The sequence below is a fragment of the Armigeres subalbatus genome, chromosome 2, assembly GCF_024139115.2.
Source record: "Armigeres subalbatus isolate Guangzhou_Male chromosome 2, GZ_Asu_2, whole genome shotgun sequence".
In the NCBI taxonomy this organism is placed as follows: Eukaryota; Metazoa; Arthropoda; class Insecta; order Diptera; family Culicidae; genus Armigeres; species Armigeres subalbatus.
The window spans coordinates 448976890-448998014 of NC_085140.1; the positions used below are offsets into that span (position 1 = coordinate 448976890).

The following is a 21125-nucleotide window of genomic DNA, read 5'->3' on the forward strand; positions in this document are numbered from 1 at the left end:
ATACTCCATTTGGCGTAGGCTCACCAAGAGGAGGCAACTCATTATCTATCAAGTATCAAGCAAATAAATATGAAAAAAAAAACAATATACTCTTGAGGGTTACGAAAATACTCTAGGCTTCATTTGAAATTATTTCATAAAAAGTAAAATTTTGATATTAATTAAAATCCAATGTGTGAATACAAGAAGCAAAATGTCTGTACCTAAGGACATCTTTTCGATAATTATTGGTATTTACCTAGGTGAAATAAATAAACAGAACATTTATGAATGTCTATCTGAGTGCATAGTGAGCTGTGATTGCGAAAGTAAATCGTGTGAAGTGTTTGTACTTATTATTTGGTGAATCATGAATTATAGGCAACTCATTGAAGTATTTAGAGCTCACGAGGGACGTCAGGTAGATCGCGTTGAATATATCTGCCAAAGCTTCGCTGTGGATAAACAAAAAAAGAGTCAACTCCATACAAAATTGAAAAATCTGCATTTGAAATTTGAAAAACAAATGGCAGGCCGCATCCCGGTCCAAAACTTACTTTGACTCATATAATGAGGAATGGCTTGACAGTTATTGTTATTGAGTTATTGTAAAGCAACCTACCGGTTATATTTGCAGCTGTATGATTGGTATAAAATTCCTGCTACGGTGCATAAAGTCCTGGGGATATAATTATTCATTCACCAGCACCACTTGGAATGTTGGCTGAAGAAGCAGCTGAGTGTCAACACAAGCACTTAAAAAAAAGTCGGACTCATCATGCCAGGAAAGCCTCAAGAGAAGAAAATTTACATGACGTTTTCATTCGTGCTATGAACTCGTCGGATCCTTTGATAAGCTCCCTCAACTTAGGTAAGCGACTTCAAAATAAATCTAATCTGAATATCCAGAAGATGTTCAAAGTTTTTAGTGACTGAAACTTCTTGCAATACAACAGATTCGAGTACAGAAAAATATACCATAGCAGATATTTTAATCGATCTTGAAGAAATAAATGATGATTTTGTTGAGGATGTTCATGTACATAATGAATAAATAAATGTTGTTGCAGTATACTTATATATCTTGAAGCTTTTATTGCATGGAGTTCGTTTAGCTTTAATAGAGCTTTGTATTGTATTCCCTTTACTTGTTTTACGGGTTAAGAGCCTGAACCAATCTGAAAAATCCTACAAAGACAACCTGCTACGTATGTAGATGCAATGGCCTGTATTTGACGGAGTCCTTGTGCAACTTAGAACATCTGTACAGCTCAATTCACATAAAACAGTATACAATTTTCTAGTTTGAACTCTACAGGTCTGCACTGCAATAAAATACACATCTATAGACTGCTGTGTACATGAGACATTCGTAGATAAAAGGGATATATTCCATAGAGATCAAAGGTCTGTATTCCAGGGAGTTTGGAGACCTTAGAAGTAATAACGACCTGCAAAACAAGTATTTCACATCTTTTAGACAATAATCTGGGGTCCTCCTTAGCCGTGCGGTAAGACGCGCGGCTACAAAGCAAGACCATGCTGAGGGTGGCTGGGTTCGATTCCCGGTGCCGGTCTAGGTAATTTTCGGATTGGAAATTGTCTCGACTTCCCTGGGCATAAAAGTATCATCGTTGTTAGCCTCATGATATACGAATGCAAAAATGGTAACCTGGCTTAGAAACCTCGCAGTTAATAACTGTGGAAGTGCTTAATGAACACTAAGCTGCGAGGCGGCTCTATCCCAGTGTGGGGATGTAATGCCAATAAGAAGAAGAAGAAGAAGTGTGAAATATTGCAGAAATGAAATGAAAATATTTTCGGCCACCTACTTGTATGGAGCCGCCCCATAGTGCCGTGGTGGAGCGTTCGCCCATAAAACCCGCCTGGTACTGCCCCACGAACTCCCTTGCAATTGGTGCTAGTCGACGGCATAAAATTTGGGAGAGTACCTTGTAGGCGGCGTTCAGCAATGTGATTGCGCGGTAGTTGCTACAATCCAGCTTATCGCATTTTTTGTACATGGGACACACGACACCTTCGATCAACTCTTTCGGTAGAACCTAATCCTCCCAAACCTTGGTAATTACCCAGTGCATCGCTCTAGCCAGTGCCTCACCACCTTGTTTAAATAGCTCTCCTGATAGTTGGATAGTTGTATAGTTGTTGTTTTTCAGCGGGGAAATCTCCTCTCCTCCAGCAATCTCGCCCACGCTGCATTTTTCTACTCTACTAACTACTCACATTTACCGGCATACCAATCGAAGCTTTAAGCGCAGGCATACTGACTACAACGAGGTAGTGGAAAAGAATTTACCGTCAATTAGAACATGGTGAAAATTTTTAATTCTCCTGATTTGTAAAGTTTATGCATCCACATGCCCATTTCCAAATACATATTTCATTGCAATTGATTTTGTAGTCCATACTCTACCATTTTGACCGCTGAATTCAGTCAATCCTGTCATATTCAAAGGGTTAAAGCATCGGAATTGACTAGAAATCTTTCATAAACTATTTTTGAGATGGTTTGATGGTCGATTTTATAAATTTCAAGCGTGAACACGTCCAGAACATTGAGTTGATGTTCGAATTACAGGAAAATAAACCCCGCGAACACATATTTTTAGCAATAATTCTGATCTGAACAAGAATTTCGATCTGAAAATGTATCAGGACAAAAATATAGCTATTCCCATTGAGCACAAACGAAACCGCGAGGAATTCAGACAATCTGGTGCTGAATGCGAACCATTTGAATAAAATCCGGTCGTCCTGGGTCTTTGCGGGTTAAGAACTGCTATTTGCTGCACTTATTAAACATTTCGCTACATTTGCATTTTTGTTGGCTTTTCTAACCGCTATTTCTCAGTTTTAATTTGTCAAAAAAGGAGATAAAAATATTAACGTTGAAGCATAGAATGAAAACAAATAATTGCTAGATTTTCTAACTATTCTGTATAAGAACCTACCAAAACCTGTAAAAGAACTGGACTGGACATATGCGCAAATGCTAGATTATTATACAACTGTTGTATGAGACCTAACAATTTTGCAAGCTTTCCTTACAATATTTGTTTGTGAGCTTACATTCTCATATAATAATTTCGCATATATCAGTTCTCATACAGGATTTGGTAGGTTCTTATGCAGAATCTTTAGAAAATCTAGCAGTTGCTGGTTAGGTATATTAGCTTCCTAAAGTCTATCATTTTTAGCGACGCGCTCATTTCTCAAACTTATGAAGTCTTCCCTGCATTCGTATCGAAAACAAAAGAAGTATTCTAATTAAAAAAATGTACACATATTAACATTGTTGAATTATAATTTGTTATTTATTCCTACATTACACATATCGCTTTACCACCAGTGCTTCTTCTCGTGCTCCTTGATGGTGACGGTCACTGGCACAGGCTTCTCGACGTACACTGGCTTGTGAACGACCACTGGAACGGGCTTCTCAACATGAACTGCGTACGGTTTTGGCACTTCGACGTATTCCTTCTGGACAACTGGGACCTTCACTTCGACTGGGTATGGAACGGGACGATCGACATGGACTGGGACCTTCTTCTCCACATACACGGGGTACTTCTTTTCAACGTACACCGGAACCTTCTTCTCCACCTCTACTGGGTATGGGACCTTCACATGGACCGGAACGTGCTTCTCAACCTCAACCGGGAATGGCACTGGGACCTTCTTGGTGATCGTGGTGGTCAGGTGCTTGACTTCATGGTGATCATCGTGGTGGTTGTCGAAATCAAACGAATCGTGTCCGTAGCCCAGATCCCAAAGGCCACGTTTGTCCTTCTTGCTGGAGGAATCGTCGACTGCCGTACAGGAAGCAATGGCCAAAGCCATTGACAACACAACGAACGCCTGGGGAAACGAGTAATTGAAATGCGAGTTAGTACACAATTAGTTGCGTAAATGAATTAATTACAAATTGTTACCTTCATGTTGGAGCAACCGTCGAATGAACTAAACCAGTGGTGTTTGGTGATCAGATGGAGCGATCAAAAGCGAATGATACTTTCTGTGACGGATGGGGTCGGTTTTTATACGATATCGATGCTATCTATTCGATTTAGTGAGCATGTATGTTTCTTTCTCAGCTTCGAAAAGTCCTCATAAGCGACATTGATTAAATTTTGAGAGAAATCAAATGATGCGATGCGATCTGAAATATAATTTATTGATTCCAAAAAACGATAGAATGTTGGTACAAGGTTTCTAACTGTTTGAGGAATGATTTGAAAAAAGGCGATGAGAAAAATATTGCTGCTATGTGATTTGTTATGCAAAAAATTCCACGCATATTGTATATTGTATATTTTCATAATCAAACATTATGGGCTCTATTTTCTTAGCTATAGCTGTTACTATTAACTTTTTTTCTTCGATATGCAAAAAAATGGAAAGCGGTTCCTGGCGAAACTTTTGAAATCAATGCGAGAGGTATCACTAATTTTGCATTTCTGTAGACTTCACTATCAGTGTTTGCTAGCTGGCGAATTAAAAGATAATCGCATCTGGAGCATTTCTGTAGAACAACCCAAAATTAGAAGAAAAAGTTTAGAGGCTCCAACAGAGCGATTTAAAAAAAATGAGTTTTTCGCTCTTATTGTCATATATGTATTAGCTATTTTTGCCATATTTTAATCACTTTTTCAATCGTTTTCTGTGGACCATACATGGTAATACGATCGGTATCATGTAATTTTATGAACCTAAAACCATGATGTTTTTGGCATCAAGCCTCCTTTCAAGAGGCTCGGAAGGGGGGGAACCCCTCTTTAGAGGCTTGGAAGACTCCTTTTGAGAGGCATGGAAGCTTACTTTCAAGAGGTTCGTAACCATCCTTTTAAAGGCTCGGAAGCTCCAAAAGTCTTCAAAGTCTTGTAGGAAGTCGTATAAACTTAATCTGAAGCACTTCACAGAATAGCGAAAATTCAGACAACTTTTTGGTGAGTCATATACCCAGTTAGATTTTTGGTCATATGTCTTAAGTGATGCTTATTTTCATTTACAGCAGAAAATAGGGGGTACCTCAATGAAGGTCAATGCTCAAAGGGGTACCTCTCAAGAAAAAGGTTGAGAACCACTGTTCTAAATTAATAGGCTCTCGTATTTCGGTTGAAATGACCGGCTGAGTGCATAGTTTTGTTGAAGATATTATTTGCTTCGACTTCGACTTCGAACGAAGTAAAACATCCGTAAAACCAACCACTGTCTTGGTAGTTTTGGTTTTATATACATACATATGTTTACTAATAATAAGCGGGTAAAGGGTATCACCGATTTTTTTAAAAAAAATTTTACTGGTAACAAAGAACCAACCTTTGGAAAGAGTATAAAAATGTTACACATCAAATTTGAAAAAAAAAAAAGTCTGTCAACAATACAGCACATACTAGTAACTATGGAAACCATTAGTCTTTTTCAGCTGCTTTGACGGATGAATATATGTGAGAATGTGTTCATGATAGGACACTGCACGGACTGCTTTGTCTCTTTATCGCTGCAAAGAAATTAGAAAACATCAAGGCCAGTAAACGTCAAATCTTATGAAGAACGAAAGAGAAAGAGATTCTTCCGTGCAGTGCCCTATTAGTTATCAAAAAAATGACATAATTTAAACTGACAGCTTTTCAAAATCACGTGTTACGAGTAGAATATATTAAATGCTTTAGCCATGGGTTTAACGGATGGAATTATGAAGTTTTCAAAGTTTACTAAAATTTAAATATCTCAGCCCCGTTTAATTATTTTCTCAATCGGTTTTCTCTAAAACTTCCAATATAAAAATTACGTTTATAATCTTCTATGTATGAAAAAAAGTTTGCGTTCCCTTTGAGGCAATATAACTCCCAAACGGATGGACCGATTTGCACGATTTCGTCACTAATTGATCCACCTTAAGATAAGCTTTGTTTAAATATACAAAAAATTGGTGCATTTGACGGAGAAAATTTAAAAAATGTCAAAATACAACATTTTCATGAGCTCTCAAGAAAGCCATCTTCTCGAATTCAAATCAATCTAGAGTGCTACGTTGCAATCTAACAAACAATTGACAGTTCTAGCTGAGCTTGAGCTTGAGCTTAGTTGACTGCCCGAAGTTGCTACTCCATTATGACCAAATCAGCTGTTCCTGCACAGAGAACCAACAGATGTTTGCTTGGGACTAGCACTCATCTTCAATGTACAAGTACTGGTGATCTCATTTGTTAGGTCACACTGGCGCTTGCCACGTCAGAATGCAAGACAATGTAGGAAAGAGGGAGGAAATAATGATGCAATCACTCGCCAACTGCAAGGCGAATATACCTCTGCACTTGCCACGAGTTCATGCGGAATTTGTTGGATTTTTGCCTTTCGCGTATACTAAGTATACGTGAAGGCTATAGAATCACTCCAAAATCGAACTTTTGGTCGATTTTTTTTTTTCAAAGACTGCTGCGATGCATTTAAATGAACGCAAATAAATGTAAATTGATGGAAATGAAGGTGTGTGCCGGTCCAAAAATCGTCGGCGGCGGTGCTTTCGGCGTCACGCCGAATGCCATTTTAGCCGGCGGAGGCGGCGTGAATCGGTGTGGAGATTTTTAACGTTTGTTTTTAAAAGTTCAAAGACTTCAACGAAGAATCTTTTGCATTTAGTCGGAAAAATTCGCATTTCGTGAAATTTCTCTGAAAAATTCTCTGAGCTTTCGAGCTCTTTGATTATTTTCGAACTTTCAATGGCAACTACTTTGAAGTTTTGATAATTCTTTTGAATTTCCAAGGAAACACTTCGGAATTTCCTAGGAAAATTGTTTGAGTTTCTACAGGAAAACTTCTGTTGAGTATTATTCGAAATTTACAGAGAAAATTCTTAAGATTTTCTTCGTGAGATTATTCAAAATGTAGACATTAACAAAACAAAATTAGAATTCAACGGCAAATTGTTCGAAATTTTCATAAGAAATTCATTGGAATTTTCACGGGATTTTTTCAAATTTTCTGTGGAAAATTCTCCTGAATTTCTGAGGTGAAAATCTGAATGGAATTTCAACCAAATTTTTTCAGAGCTTCCACATGATTTTTTTATTTTTTTTATACGGGAAAACGTTTGATATTTCGACGAAAAACAAACGGATTTTTGAAGGATTTGTTTTTTGATTTCTACAGGGAATTCATTGTATTTTCCATAAGAAATTCCTCGGAAATTCAATGAAAAACTTTTAAAAAGAAGAAGGGTCGTTTGACCGAAAATTATTTGGCTAAAGCCATTAGATCGAATAATACGTTAAGTCAAAAATCATCCAGCCAAATTGTATTTGATCAAAATGAACGTTTGGGCAAAACGGTTATACAACGAAAAACAGTATGGCCAAAAAAATTATTTGGCCAAAGCAACATACGGCCGAATTGGCAATTTGGTCAAAAAAGCACTCTTCTCTAATACGTCATTTGGATGATATGGTCGTTTAGCTGAATATGTTATAAGGCCGAAAAAGTCGTTACGCCAAAATGGATATTTGACAGAGAGGGTCATTCGGTCGAAAATTTGATTACTGAACGGTAATATGGTCACCCGTTCAGCCAAATAACATTTTTGACCAAAACGACCATTACGGTCAAGCAGCTTTCTGGCCAAACTATTTTTCGGCTGAATGGTCAGTCGGCTGAAAGACATGTTCGGCCCTATGTCTATTTCAGCTAAATAAAATTGTCTGCCGGATGGATTTTGGCTTAATAGTTTATTCGGCTAAATTACTTAATCGGCCAAACACCTTTTGACCTTGTGTCTATCGGCCAAATGGCCCTACCCGTCGTTTGGCCGAAAATTATTCGACGAAAAGCCATTTATTCAAATAACTGGTTACGTCAACAGTCTTCTAGCCGAATTAAACGTTTGGCCAGGACGGTATCAGGTCGAAATTGATTTGACCGAAAATGACAGTTGGAGGAAAGTGACAAACAGCCGAAAGCCTCATTCGGCCGAATTGGTAATTTGACCGAAAAAGTTTTTTGCTCTAACAGTTTTTTTGGCTAAAAATGTCATTTGGCCGAAAAAGTCCTTTGACCGACTAAGTCATTTGCCCGAAAATTTAATTTGGTAGATGGTCGTTTGGCAGAAAAAGTACAAGTACAAAATATTTCAGCCAAACAGCATTATCTGCTAAATGGTTTCGATGGTTTTTTCGGTCCCTTCAATCTACATTCATTTGGGCCTTCTACATCTTGATAACCTCCCTATCACGATGTTCTTCTTCTTCTTCTTCTTATTGGCATTACATCCCCACACTGGGACAGAGCCGCCTCGCAGCTTAGTGTTCATTAAGCACTTCCACAGTTATAAACCGCGAGGTTTCTAAGCCAAGTTACCATTTTTGCATTCGTATATCATGAGGCTAACACGATGATACTTTTATGCCCAGGGAAGTCGAGACAATTTCCAATCCGAAAATTGCCTAGACCGGCTCCGGGAATCGAACCCAGCCACCCTCAGCTTGGTCTTGCTTTGTAGCCGCGCGTCTTACCGCACGGCTAAGGAGGGCCCTATCACGATGTGTTCTGGTCATATATTGTTCAGGTTCCTCTCTATCTATGTCGATATGTTCGAATTTCTAGACTACTTGACCATCTTCGAACAATAACAGTCACATAAAGCGCTCCATTCTCCTCCAATGTTTGTTGGGCATTGTTGCATTCTACAGAATGGATTTCTGCCAAACGACTCTTCTCCGTTCAAAAAATCTATTTCAACGATAATTTTTTGGATTTCAACGGGAAATCCTTCGAAATTTACACTCGAAGTTTATCTTACTTTTCACGGAAAATTGTATGGAATTTTTAAGGATATCATTGCTATTTCCACGAAAAATTTTCTGGAATTCTAACGGGATCGGAAAAATCTACGGAAATTCCATTGAATCGTCGGATTTTCCAAGAAAAATTCTGTGGATTTCTTCAGTTTTGAATCAGCGTTGAAAATTATAGACCACCGGCGTGACAAATTTTAAACGGCGGCGCGCTGATGTAAAAATGTCGGCGGCGGCGGCGCACACCTCTAGATGGAAATAACTGAATCTAAAAGTGCAATTTTGACCTCTCTTATGTGCTTTTCTTGTTACTCTTATGTGTTTTCTTGTTTATACAATTGTTTGTAATATACGTATAGGCGCACCATCACCGCTAAGTGGATTATTCTGGGTTTTTTGGGTTAGGTTCGAGTGGCAGAGGTTCGTCTTGGTTAACGAGCTGCCAATGTGACAGATAGGAGAAGGAAAGCAACTGATAGATTTTTTTTTATTGGATGTACATATGTAGGAAACGAGCTTTTTTCGTTCATTTCCCATTCTAGCAGTTTCTACTAGAATAGTCAAGTTGAAGGTATAGTATAGAAATGGAAACGGTGTCGAAGTCCATTTCCAGTTCTAGCGATTGCTAGAACATGAGACATATAGAGAAAGATACAAAGTAGGAGAATGGAATTGAGCCCACGACCTCCTGCGTATGAGGCAGAAGAAAAAAACACGAGCGAGATCGGGTCGGTTCGCCTAGTACTTGATAAAGCATGAAAACACTGAGTCTCTGTGTATACCTGACGGATTTTCGATCTACAGCCATTAATCAGGATATTAGTTCTAGTTTCTGAGGTTCAATCTGAGGTTTTGCATGGAGCCAGTATACTAGAAGAAGAGTTTCCGCGTCCGATGGTCCCAGTTTTATTAATATCGGATTTTTTCGGAAATTCTACCTATCTCAACCTTATTGTCCTGTATTTCGGTAAACCCTTCCGTATGTCTTCCTTTTGTTGTCTCTCAAAAAATAGTTTGCTTATCTCGTTGTTACAGATATGAAACATCTCCAAGGATGTCAACTATATGAACAACAGCATTGTTATTAATTAGGCATCATAAATTCTCTTCCTTTTCAACTGTTTTATTGTATTCCCTAAACTCGACCGTAACGCTTTACGTAACGTAACGTCGTTACGTAACGATTAAAACAATTTGGTTTTTGGTCCTGGGCTGGTTCACCCAGAGCAAGGTTACCCTGAATTATTTTGTTTTAAGAAAATTATTTTGAGCTTTTTAGTGGAAGTTGAGTCAATTACGAGACACTGAAGACGACCTTACTGTTGAGGTCGAAATACGTATCTGTCAAGGTACAATCACGTGGTGGAATTAAATGGGAAGGTACAAACTCGTCTTATGACAACTGAATTATTTGTTTTCGAAGACGAAGTATAGCTTCATGTTCTATTCTATACTAAGTTTGTATAATTCAAGATTTGAAAAATGAAAGCCCACAGTTGTATTATTCGTCATCATCTGAATTCTTCAATTGATGAACACTTATCGCAGCATTATTGGGTTTTGAAATCACTCACTTAAAGGATTTTCTGTTTCGTTGACTTTAACCCTTTAGCGCACACCAAGGTGTAACGAATAGGCTATATATTCACTCCAAAAATGATCAGATCGGGCTACGGGTTCAAAATTTATGTCCAATTTTTTTATATATAATGAGAAAGGCACCATTAGCACTATTTATACCCTCCAGTATAATGTGAAGTCCACTTTAAACATTTTACTCATCAACTGTTGGCGCCCGGGAAAGAATTCATCGATATTTCGAATGATTGAAAGATCTATTAATTTTCATTTCAGATGAATTGCCATATAATATGAGCGTGGGTTACCCGATATTTTTGTTCAATGAAAATGGTCCATATTTGAACATAAAATCAAACTGAATAATTAAATTTGATTTATTAAATTTGAATGTTAATACATGCCAAATTTAAGGGAATCCCAACGGCTTTAGTTGTATGAATTATTAAAAGAGTATCAGTAAAGCGTGGTCATCGTAATTGAAACAAGTCAAGTTTTTCTTCTCAGAATAAAATACCACATATTTATAACAAACATTTCTCTCTCAAATTGTTCAATGCCATTCATGGTTACTCTTCGAAGATGAGAAAGAAATAAACGCAATGGTAACAAAATCGAAAAGACTAAATCAGTATCATATAAAAACCGACCCCATCCATCGCAAAAAGTATCATTCGCTTTTGATCACTCCATCTGATCAGCCCAAACACCACTGGTTTAGTTCCTTCGACGGTAGCATCAAACATGAAGGTATCAGTTTATAACTAATTCATAAGCGCAACTAATTAGATAATAATTCGTTTTTCAATTGCATCTTTTTTAGGCGTTCGTTGTGTTGTCTATGGCTTTGGCCATTGCTTCCTGTACGGCAGTTGACGATTCCTCCAGCAAGAAGGACAAACGCGGCCTATGGGATCTGGGCTACGGACACGATTCGTTTGAATTCGATAACCATCACGATGATCACCATGAAGTCAAGCACCTCACCACCACGATTACCAAGAAAGTGCCAGTGCCGTTCCCGGTCGAGGTTGAGAAGCACGTTCCAGTCCATGTGAAGGTCCCATACCCAGTAGAGGTCGAGAAGAAGGTTCCTGTGTACGTTGAAAAGAAGTACCCCGTGTATGTGGAGAAGAAGGTCCCAGTCCATGTCGATCGTCCCGTTCCATACCCAGTCGAAGTGAAGGTCCCAGTTGTCCAGAAGGAATACGTCGAAGTGCCCAAACCGTACGCAGTTCATGTTGAGAAGCCCGTTCCAGTGGTCGTTCACAAGCCAGTGTACGTCGAGAAGCCTGTGCCAGTGACCGTCACCATCAAGGAGCACGAGAAGAAGCACTGGTGGTAAAGCGATATGTGTAATGTAGGAATCAAAACAATAATCTAATTTAATAAAAACTACTTTGAATTAATTCAAATCGATGAATGTAGCCATTAGTAGCTCTCATTAAATCATATGTTCATACATTCTATGTTCCCCTAGTGGCAAATCGCAAAAATAGAACAAACGAGTGTCAGTTATCCGTATCGGTTATAGTGTCGATATTCTCCTCATCGCTTCGTGAGTACCATGCTGTCAGCTTCGGTTTCCCCTTCTGTGAGTTTTTATTTCCCCTTCATGACTGCGCCTGCCTCGATGTTATCGTGGTTTTATCCAAGACAACAACGCGATTCGTGTGTTTCCAACTGGCAGTACCTTATCTTATTGGAGCGCTGCTGCTTATTGAATTGACAGCCCAAATGCGGCAGTGAAAAACGTGAATTGGATTTTCCGCACAGTCAAGCTTCATTATTTAGATTCTTTTGGAGAGTGAAATCTGGAACATAGACTCTGGTTGTTCGCATGCATTTTTCACTTTTTTGTGTTTTCTTGGGGGAGCGAGTTCAATAAAGAAAACTGAACCCTCGGTACGCGTAAGGCGTTTGGGAGGATATGTAGGGAGTGTAAGAAAAATGTGAATCGTTCTATGAAGGGAAAACCTTGCCAAAGCATCCATAAATTTTTATTAGTTGATATTGCAGCTACATATGCACAATAACCGCACCTTTGGCCGCACTCGTACTCGCAGGGATAAATATTTTATAAGGCCGTAAACGGCTCGGGAATTGAATTCATTTTTCTTGACAGTAGGGAAGTCGTTTGGTGAAAATGTTTCGTTTGCATTTCAATTGTTTTTAAGGTTATTCGCAGATTTTTCTTTTCTTCGAAAATTGATAACTCATGGTCATAAATGTATATTCCATGTTCATATAGCATTAGTGAGCAACAGTTGACTTTCTGGCATTTTGCAAAAAAATTGTTGCCATCAACCGTTAATGTTTACCTACTTTACTGATTCGATAGGTATTTTTTCCAAAAAAAAAACTTTTTAAAATTTTTAAATGTATTAATTTTAAATTAGTTTTAAAATTTCTATGTTTAAACTAATCATTTTGCTTAAAAATGTTGCAATTATTTTGTCTTACTACATTATGGAATAAAGAAATGATAAGCACAGGGCCCTAGTTCCTATACTTTGCCTTTTTTTAACTGTTTCTCCTAGTTTGATAAGATGAGTCTAATATTTTTTTGAAATTTTATTAGAATAAGGAAATATATGTATAAGCAGTGTTTTCAAACTTCAAATTTTCATGACAAATAATACTTGAGAGGTATGCAGATCGTAAAATGGCTCTAAGACTATCGTATACGTATTTCATTACTTTTTTTCCATCAGGTTAGTTATAGTAACTTCACTGTCATCTTCAGATTTACAAATTCATGGATTCCACCGTAGAACACTGAATCGTAAAACCATCTATCATTGGTCACCACGAAAGGCCCTCGATACATGAAAAAACGCACACGCAGTATTCATTCGTTTACACTTTTCACATAAGCAATGAAGCCCAAAAAAGCGAAGGAGCAGAATGGAAAAATTGTTATCCATTTCACAAATTGCCTCCAAGCTCCAGAAGTCGAAGTGGACGGGGCCGAGAACTCTCCACATGTGCAGGATGATCTCCGGTAGAATCCTTTTTTATCCGCTCGGTAACCCTCGATGATTTTATTCCGATGCTTGCTGTTGTTCATCATATCATACGAAACGGCGAGACTTTGAGGACAGAACGGCAAGCATTCTTGCGGTTTTCTGGCCTCCTGTGGTATTAGAATTCCAAACGTGACCAAAAGCAGTTCCGGATTTATTTTGGTTCGGAAAAGTTGCTCCTTTGGCAGGGGCGATATCCGTCGATTCATTCATTCACCGGTCGATTGATTGAAGCTTCCTCCATCACTGAACGGCAGCAAGCGGGAGAAACACCCAAAGAGAATGTATTGCACAAAACGATGAAACCCTTCAAGTCACGAAAATTTATGTGGTTTTTTGATCGATTCCCTCAACTCCGCCATGTCCGAAATGAAACGGCTGATCCGTACAAAACATTGTTCCGGTCCACTGCCCAAGTATTCCATCTCCCATCGAAACTGTCAAGCGGTAGAGCAGGTCGCATTTATCCCGACCCGTTCCATGTGGCCCCGAACTTTCAGCCAAATTGCATTACACCGCCAAACCACGTCGTAAAACAAAATCCCCTCCACTTTCGATGGAGCCATGGCTGCCGGTGGGTGCCAAAATTGCATTGTTGAAATTATTTGTAAAATATGTAAGCCATAATTTGCCTTTTATGTTTCCTCCCACTCGTGAACAATCCAACTCGTGCTCGTGCAATAGCTGTTTTAAGGAGGGATAAGCAGCGAATAGGTGAAAGACGAATCTGATTTCCGGGGTAGCAAAAAGGTCGCGATCCCGGTGGATATGATGATGATGATGCGATGTCATTATATGTCTTCATTGCGTACAGTCGGGTTTCTTGCTACACGATTTGCTTCTATTCATTTTTTTTTGGTTTTGGGCTTTTGAGAGTGTGTTTTGATTACCTACCATCCAAATCCAAATCAATCCTACTAAGCATGTTGTTGTAAATTTCGTATAAGGAAATTAAAACTTTGGCAGGTTTTCTACGGATCGAACTGTCTGCAGCTTTGCTGTAAATTGCATTGAAATCTGAATGATAATCAGTTACAGTCCTTCAATCAAGAGATCTAAGAAAGTCCTGTTTATATCAAATGAAACATTTTTTAGAGCTTGTCAATGATAAATCTTCTCTTGCCAAAAGATAATATAGTGATAAAATCGAATTGAAATCAATTTGTAAATTAATTGTCTTAATTCATCTCTTCGATTTAATGTTGAAATGTTCAGCTGCCTTAGACCTAAACTCATAATTTAATCCCTTATCAGTTTCCCTCTTAGCCTTACTTACTTCTGCAATATGTTCTTTAAACCTTACCTTACTTACTTCTGCACTCACACTGTGAACAATTAATTTGATAAACCCCTGCCTTATTTAACATTTCTACTCTATCCTCTATACGATGTCTTCAGTTGATTGCAAGAAGTATGCAAGAGTTTATGGGGCCTGGGATTTTTCTTATGACGATTTGAGACCACTCCCTTCTGGAAGGGGGGCTACCAAATGCAACATAAATTTCTGCATATCTCGAGAACTAATAAATTGAACCCAAATTTGTTATGTGAATAGAACAAGAAATGTTGACGTTTGCACAGCATTAACCATTGCCCTATCACAATAGTTCATCGTGTCTGTCGTGAAAAAGGTTCCTGTAAACTTAAGTATTGAATATAAAATAATATTTTGTCTCTGTTTCTATGTTCCGTAGATCTCCGTTACTCAGGTTATCCGGAAGATGCTCCCAGTCGAACCAATCCTCGAGCACGACGACACGCCACATCGTCCCTTACGCCAAATGCCCGGATGAGCAGCCGAAATTCCCTGATCCCGAATCCTAAGCCCCGTCCATCCTTAAACATTGTAAACTAAGCTCGAGTCACCACGACAGCGCTGGCTTCTACCCCTCTAACAACAAACTGTGTAATAAAATGATATTGATTGTATATATACAAAAGAATCATGGCTCCGTAAAGTGTTATACACGCTTGAGCCTACCAAATAAACCAGCGCAGCGTTTCTTAACCTTTACCCCTTCGAACTTTTGCATTAATTGAGATACCCCGTCACGTAAGTAAGCCCCAATCCTCTTGAAAAAAAATAATTCCAAGCTCCTTTTAGATTTCCAATCTTTTGAAGTAGGCTTCCACGCCTCTTGATAAAAGGCTTCTGAACCTCTTGTATAGAGACTTCTGAGCCTCTTGGAGACGGTTTTCGAGCCTTTTAAAAGGAGGCTTCTGAGCCTCTGAAAAGAGGTTCCGAAGCACTTGAAAGTAGACTTCCGAGTCTCTTGAAAGCAGGCTTCCATGCCTCTTAAGAGGCAAGCATGAAAAAAGGCTTCCGAGCCTCTTGTAAAAAACCTTCCGAGCCTTTTGGAAAGAGCCTCAAAGCCTTCAAAGCCTCTTGAAAGGAGGCTTCCGAGCCTCTTGGAAGGAGGCTTCCGAGCCTCTTGGAAGGAGGCTTCCGAGCCTCTTGGAAGGAGGCTTGAGCCTCTTGGAAGGAGGCTTCCCGAGGCCTCTTGGAAGGAGGCTTCCTGAGCCTCTTGGAAGGAGGCTTCTGAGCCTCTTGGAAGGAGGCTTGAGCCTCTTGGAAGGAGGCTTCCGGGCCTTTTGAAAGGAGGCTTCCGCGCCTCTTGGAAGGGGGCTTCCGAGCCTCTTGGAAGGAGGCTTCCGAGCCTCTTGGAAGGAGGCTTCCGAGCCTCTTGGAAGGAGGCTTGAGCTCTTGGAAGGAGGCTTGAGCCTCTTGGAAGGAGGCTTGAGCCTCTTGAAGGAGGCCTGAGCCTCTTGGAAGGAGGCTCTGAGCCTCTTGGAAGGAGGCTCTGAGCCTCTTGGAAGGAGGCTCTGAGCCTCTTGGAAGGAGGCTTCTGAGGCCTCTTGAAGGAGGCTCGAGCCTCTTGGAAGGAGGCTGAGCCTCTTGGAAGGAGGCTTCCAGGCCTCTTGGAAGGAGGCTTGAGCCTCTTGAAGGAGGCTTCTGAGCTCTTGGAAGGAGGCTTCTGAGCCTCTTGGAAGGAGGCTTCCTGAGCCTCTTGGAAGGAGGCTTCTGAGCCTCTTGGAAGGAGGCTCTGAGCCTCTTGGAAGGAGGCTTGAGCCTCTTGGAAGGAGGCTTCCGAGCCTCTTGGAAGGAGGCTGAGCCTCTTGGAAGGAGGCTTCTGAGCCTCTTGGAAGGAGGCTTCTGAGCCTCTTGGAAGGAGGCTTCCAGGCCTCTTGGAAGGAGGCTGAGCCTCTTGGAAGGAGGCTTGAGCCTCTTGGAAGGAGGCTTCTGAGCCTCTTGGAAGGAGGCTCTGAGCCTCTTGGAAGGAGGCTTCCTGAGCCTCTTGGAAGGAGGCTTCCAGGCCTCTTGGAAGGAGGCTTCTGAGCCTCTTGGAAGGAGGCTTGAGCCTCTTGGAAGGAGGCTCTGAGCCTCTTGGAAGGAGGCTTCCGAGCTCTTGAAGGAGGCCTGAGCCTCTTGGAAGGAGGCTGAGGCCTCTTGGAAGGAGGCTTCCAGGCCTCTTGGAAGGAGGCTTGAGCTCTTGGAAGGAGGCTTCGAGGCCTCTTGGAAGGAGGCTTCTGAGCCTCTTGGAAGGAGGCTTGAGCCTCTTGGAAGGAGGCTTCCGAGCCCTCTTGGAAGGAGGCTTCCGAGCCCTCTTGGAAGGAGGCTTCCGAGCCCTCTTGGAAGGAGGCTTCCGAGCCCTCTTGGAAGGAGGCTTCCGAGCCCTCTTGGAAGGAGGCTTCCGAGCCCTCTTGGAAGGAGGCCTTCGAGCTGCTTGAAAGACGTTTTGTTCGTTTGATCTTTCGTTCCGAATTCCTTGCCAGTCAACACAAAATCGTATATGATGGAACATAAGATGTTAAGTGGAGGCAATATACGTACATATTGTATGGGGAAGACACCATGTACGATCTTGTGTTGACTGGGTTCATTGTACTGATTGCGGAAGGCAAATTTCACTTGGCTTTGATTTTTTGATCGCATTTTATTTCATGCACAATATATTTTTTTGTAATAAAAGATACACAAAGCACATGTTTGCGACAGGGTTAGGGACAAAAGGTCAAAATGCAGAAGGTCGAAGGGACAAAAGGTCAAAAGACAAAAAGTCGAAGGGGCAAATGGTCGAAGAGGAAGAAACCTAGATAACCGTAAGCATCCATAGAATTACAGAGCTAACAGTTTTTATATTGGCTCCAAAATACTGCACATGATTTCATAGTTAACGTAACAACCATCGCACTTTTCGATGTATTTGGGATGATTTACAGACAAACGTCACAAATTTAACACATTTCAACCCGTAAACACTTAAATTAGAGTTGAATTGTGCAATGTATCGTTGTTACAGCGGTTGATTACCTTTGTAAACGCGTAGTAAGTCATATTCGCTAAAATTCTGAATGGTTGATACGTCAACTATGAAATCATGGGCAGAATAGCTCTACATAGCCGAAAAGGCGAAATATAGTGCTAATGGTTCATTATTTCTTCTTCTTTTATATTATGTCCTTTTCGATCTTTCATCCCTTTCGTCCCTTTAGACCTTTTTTCCCTTTCAACCTTTTGTTCCTTTTTCCTTCTTCCTTCATCATTCTTTTTCTCCTGTATTATTACATCTTTTTAACTTTTTCTTTCTTTCTTCTCCCTGCTTTCGTCTTTTCTCCTATCTTCTTCTTTATTCATTATTTCTTCTTCTTTTTTATTATTTCCTCTTCGATCTTTCCCTTTTGCCCCCTTCGACCTTTTCCCATTTTGACCTATTGTCCTTTTCAACCTTTTGATCGAACTTTTGTCTTTTTCCATTTTTGTCCTTTTGACATTTTATCCTTTCGATCTTTTGTCTTTCGACCTTTTGTCCTTTCGACCTGATTTTTGACTTCAATAGTAAAGCCATTTCAGTGTTCGTGTTTGACTCGACTTTTTTTTTGGTCGACTTTGTGCTAGAACTTTCAAAAGCTCCGACCAAAAATTCTATGATTTCTATCGTTTATAATAACTGACGTCGTTATTTCTATTGTAGCTAATAATGTTTACATGCTCGTCCAATAACTTTCTTTAAATCCAGTTATCTTTGTATCATTTCACGGGCCATATCGGTTGGCTGAGCCATCTGCTTTGTGCGTGATCATCGACATTCTTCCGCTTCACTTTTATTGGATTACAACAAACAACCCCATCCTGTTTCGATAACGAGCACGAGGAAAATACCATCCTAGAGAAAAGCTTCAAAAAGCGATTATCAAAAACCCGATTGAATTCAACGACCGGGCGAAGCCTTCGGAAAATATTTTTGGTAACAATCATGCAGTCAGACGAGACACCGCCACCGATGCTTCCCAAGGCTAGGTGTATCCGATTTGACTACGTGGGTAGATCAAAAAGCGATTATCCTCCACCCGGGGCAGGAAAACACGATGCCAAAGAAAAGCAAACTATTTTTTTCCTACCGTTAGTTTTGCTGACGGTGATGGTTGGCTGTTGCTGTAATGCTTGCTGGCCAAACGAACAACTGCAATAATCATAAAAGTTAAATGCCATGAATTTTATAGGTTCAAACACAGACTACCAACTGCAGGCTTCCCGAGTTAATCCGCCATCGAGCATCCCGGATACGGATGTGAAAGCTGCGGGATGGAACAACAGCACTGTGTGAGTGCAATTTTCTCCGGAGGCTCATTATAATGCAGTAAAGGAACCGGGCCGGCGATGTATTGCTTCTTCACCGCCCGTCGAAGACCACCCCACCCGCTGCCCGGTTTCGAATGCGGCGACAAGTGGTTCGTTTGTCGGGTGCCCTCTCGAATCAACAAAGTTGGATGTAGTGTGGGATGTCGGTGATGGTCAGCCATGCACAGGGTTTATAAGCTCGGTACTGTCGTCAACGCAGCGTATAAGGGACCTCACTTAGTTCGGCGGTGCCAAGCGCGACTATATGGGAAACGTTAGCTGAGGGAGAGATGGGTTCGAATCCTCATGGGGACCTGGATATTCAAGAGTGAAAATTCAGGAAACAAAGAAAACATTCATATTAATCACTTACGTTACATAGACAGAATTTGTGCAATATGCCGAAATAGTTATTATTTATAACTAGAGAGCTTAGCAACTAGCCAAAGATGTCTCGATAAGAAATCAGAACTGTGAAGCCAATAAGAAATCCGAAGTAGTTGACGGTGATGATTACTGTGATGGTGAAGACGCAGGAGCTAGCGAGATGTGGATCTGATTGTTTGATTAAACGAATCCATGGTGCAGACTTGTGGCACCAAGCTGAGTCACGTCCATGTTTCCGGTGAAAGAAGAGCTGAAGTGGCATCGGTGCGTAAAAGTTCAGTTCATTTTTTGTTACTCTATTGGTGATGCTTTGCTCGACGTGACGATGAAATGAGGTCATGGCGATAAAGTTTCATGATCTGCAAAATGCATTCCATTATGATGGGAAATATGAACTGTGAAGTCAAGTCAACAAGAGAAGACTTCATTTGGTGGAATGATTTTATGTACTCAGTTTATCAGAATATCAGTTTTGGAAATAAACCTCGAAGTATTCCAAAAAAGGTCATTTCGGCAATGCATCTGCAAAAAAATCTTATTCCATATTTGATGTGGTGTTTTCCACGATAAGTTTCATAAAAATATTTAAAACGATTCTTCTGTATTTTCACGAGAATATTTACGAGAAATTCTTTTTTAACAGATCAAGTCACAATACCTGTGACCAATTCTTCCGAATTTTCACGGCAAATGCTTTGAAATTTCCAATATAAATTAAGTTTTTAACGTGGCCTAAGCTCATCATCATAATTTAAAGCTAGTTCGAGAATTATTGTACCTCAACATAGCAAAAAATACCAAACAGTCAATCATCCTTATCCGCAATATCAATTTACTAAACGATTCCCTTCCATCAACTTTCAACGGCATACGATGTCGAATCAAATTTGTGTGATGATTGCTTTTCAATCAATCATGGAAATCCCCCTTCCAAGGTTAAAATTTCCCCCAACGAATAGAAAAAAAACGCCATCATACAACCCCCACTTGACCACTGAACAAATGGCATCGGTGCCGAAATCTTGACCCGAGCGAGAATGGAAAGCGTCAGGCCCTGCTCCCATTTGGCACAACATGTCAACATATTAACAATTTTTCATCAACCAAAAAGCATGGATCGATCGGTGGAGCACAGTCGATAGAATTTTTTTTTCACCTCGTCCTACAACTTGTACTTGCTACCATTTGGCTGAAGCTGATATCGTGCCGGCATCAGCATCATGATCCTGTCGGAGGGCGATTCGGCACGGTTTGAAGTGGAGGAGAAATTACACTCCAAGGGACCATTACACCCTTTTCATAATTTTTCATTGAGCTGAGAGCACTCGTACGGTGTTTGTGTTTGCTTTGGTCGTTTGGTTCAGAGGGACGGACGACTGTCCCCGGAATATCTCCACTGCCTTCAATTGGGCTACAGGCGAATGGTGGATGGGTGCGCGGGACAAAGGTTCAACAGTTTTAATAAAGAGATAAAGGGCTTCATGTATGTCTTTTTGTTTTAGGAGGGACATTTTTTATGGAACGAGAGCATATTACATGGAAGGGTCATTTCGGTAGGATTGTGTCAACTTCATGATTTAATTTTATTCATAATACTGTAATCAAATTAACTTTTGGATACTTTTCACCCATTCATTGGGACATCTGATGGGATTAGTTGGGTACAATGGGAGTTAAACGAGTTTTCAGATCATCTGCACGGCCATAATAGTGGATGTATTT

The 21125-nt window shown here is 40.2% G+C and overlaps 2 protein-coding genes across 2 annotated transcripts; one reads left to right on the forward strand and one right to left on the reverse strand.

The window, feature by feature from the left end:
- Positions 1-3286: 3286 nt before the first annotated feature.
- Positions 3287-4054, reverse strand: LOC134218171 (zinc finger protein 512B-like). The gene is made up of 2 exons (XM_062697066.1): positions 3936-4054; positions 3287-3861 (listed from the first exon to the last, which is right to left on the reverse strand). The coding sequence occupies exons 1-2, from the start codon at positions 3939-3941 to the stop codon at positions 3340-3342; spliced, it is 528 nt and encodes a 175-aa protein (XP_062553050.1). The 5' UTR covers positions 3942-4054; the 3' UTR covers positions 3287-3339.
- A 6978-nt stretch (positions 4055-11032) lies between these two features.
- Positions 11033-11797, forward strand: LOC134213717 (zinc finger protein 512B-like). The gene is made up of 2 exons (XM_062693012.1): positions 11033-11120; positions 11194-11797. Exons 1-2 carry the CDS (start codon positions 11115-11117, stop codon positions 11713-11715), a joined length of 528 nt encoding a protein of 175 aa, XP_062548996.1. The 5' UTR covers positions 11033-11114; the 3' UTR covers positions 11716-11797.
- Positions 11798-21125: the final 9328 nt, after the last annotated feature.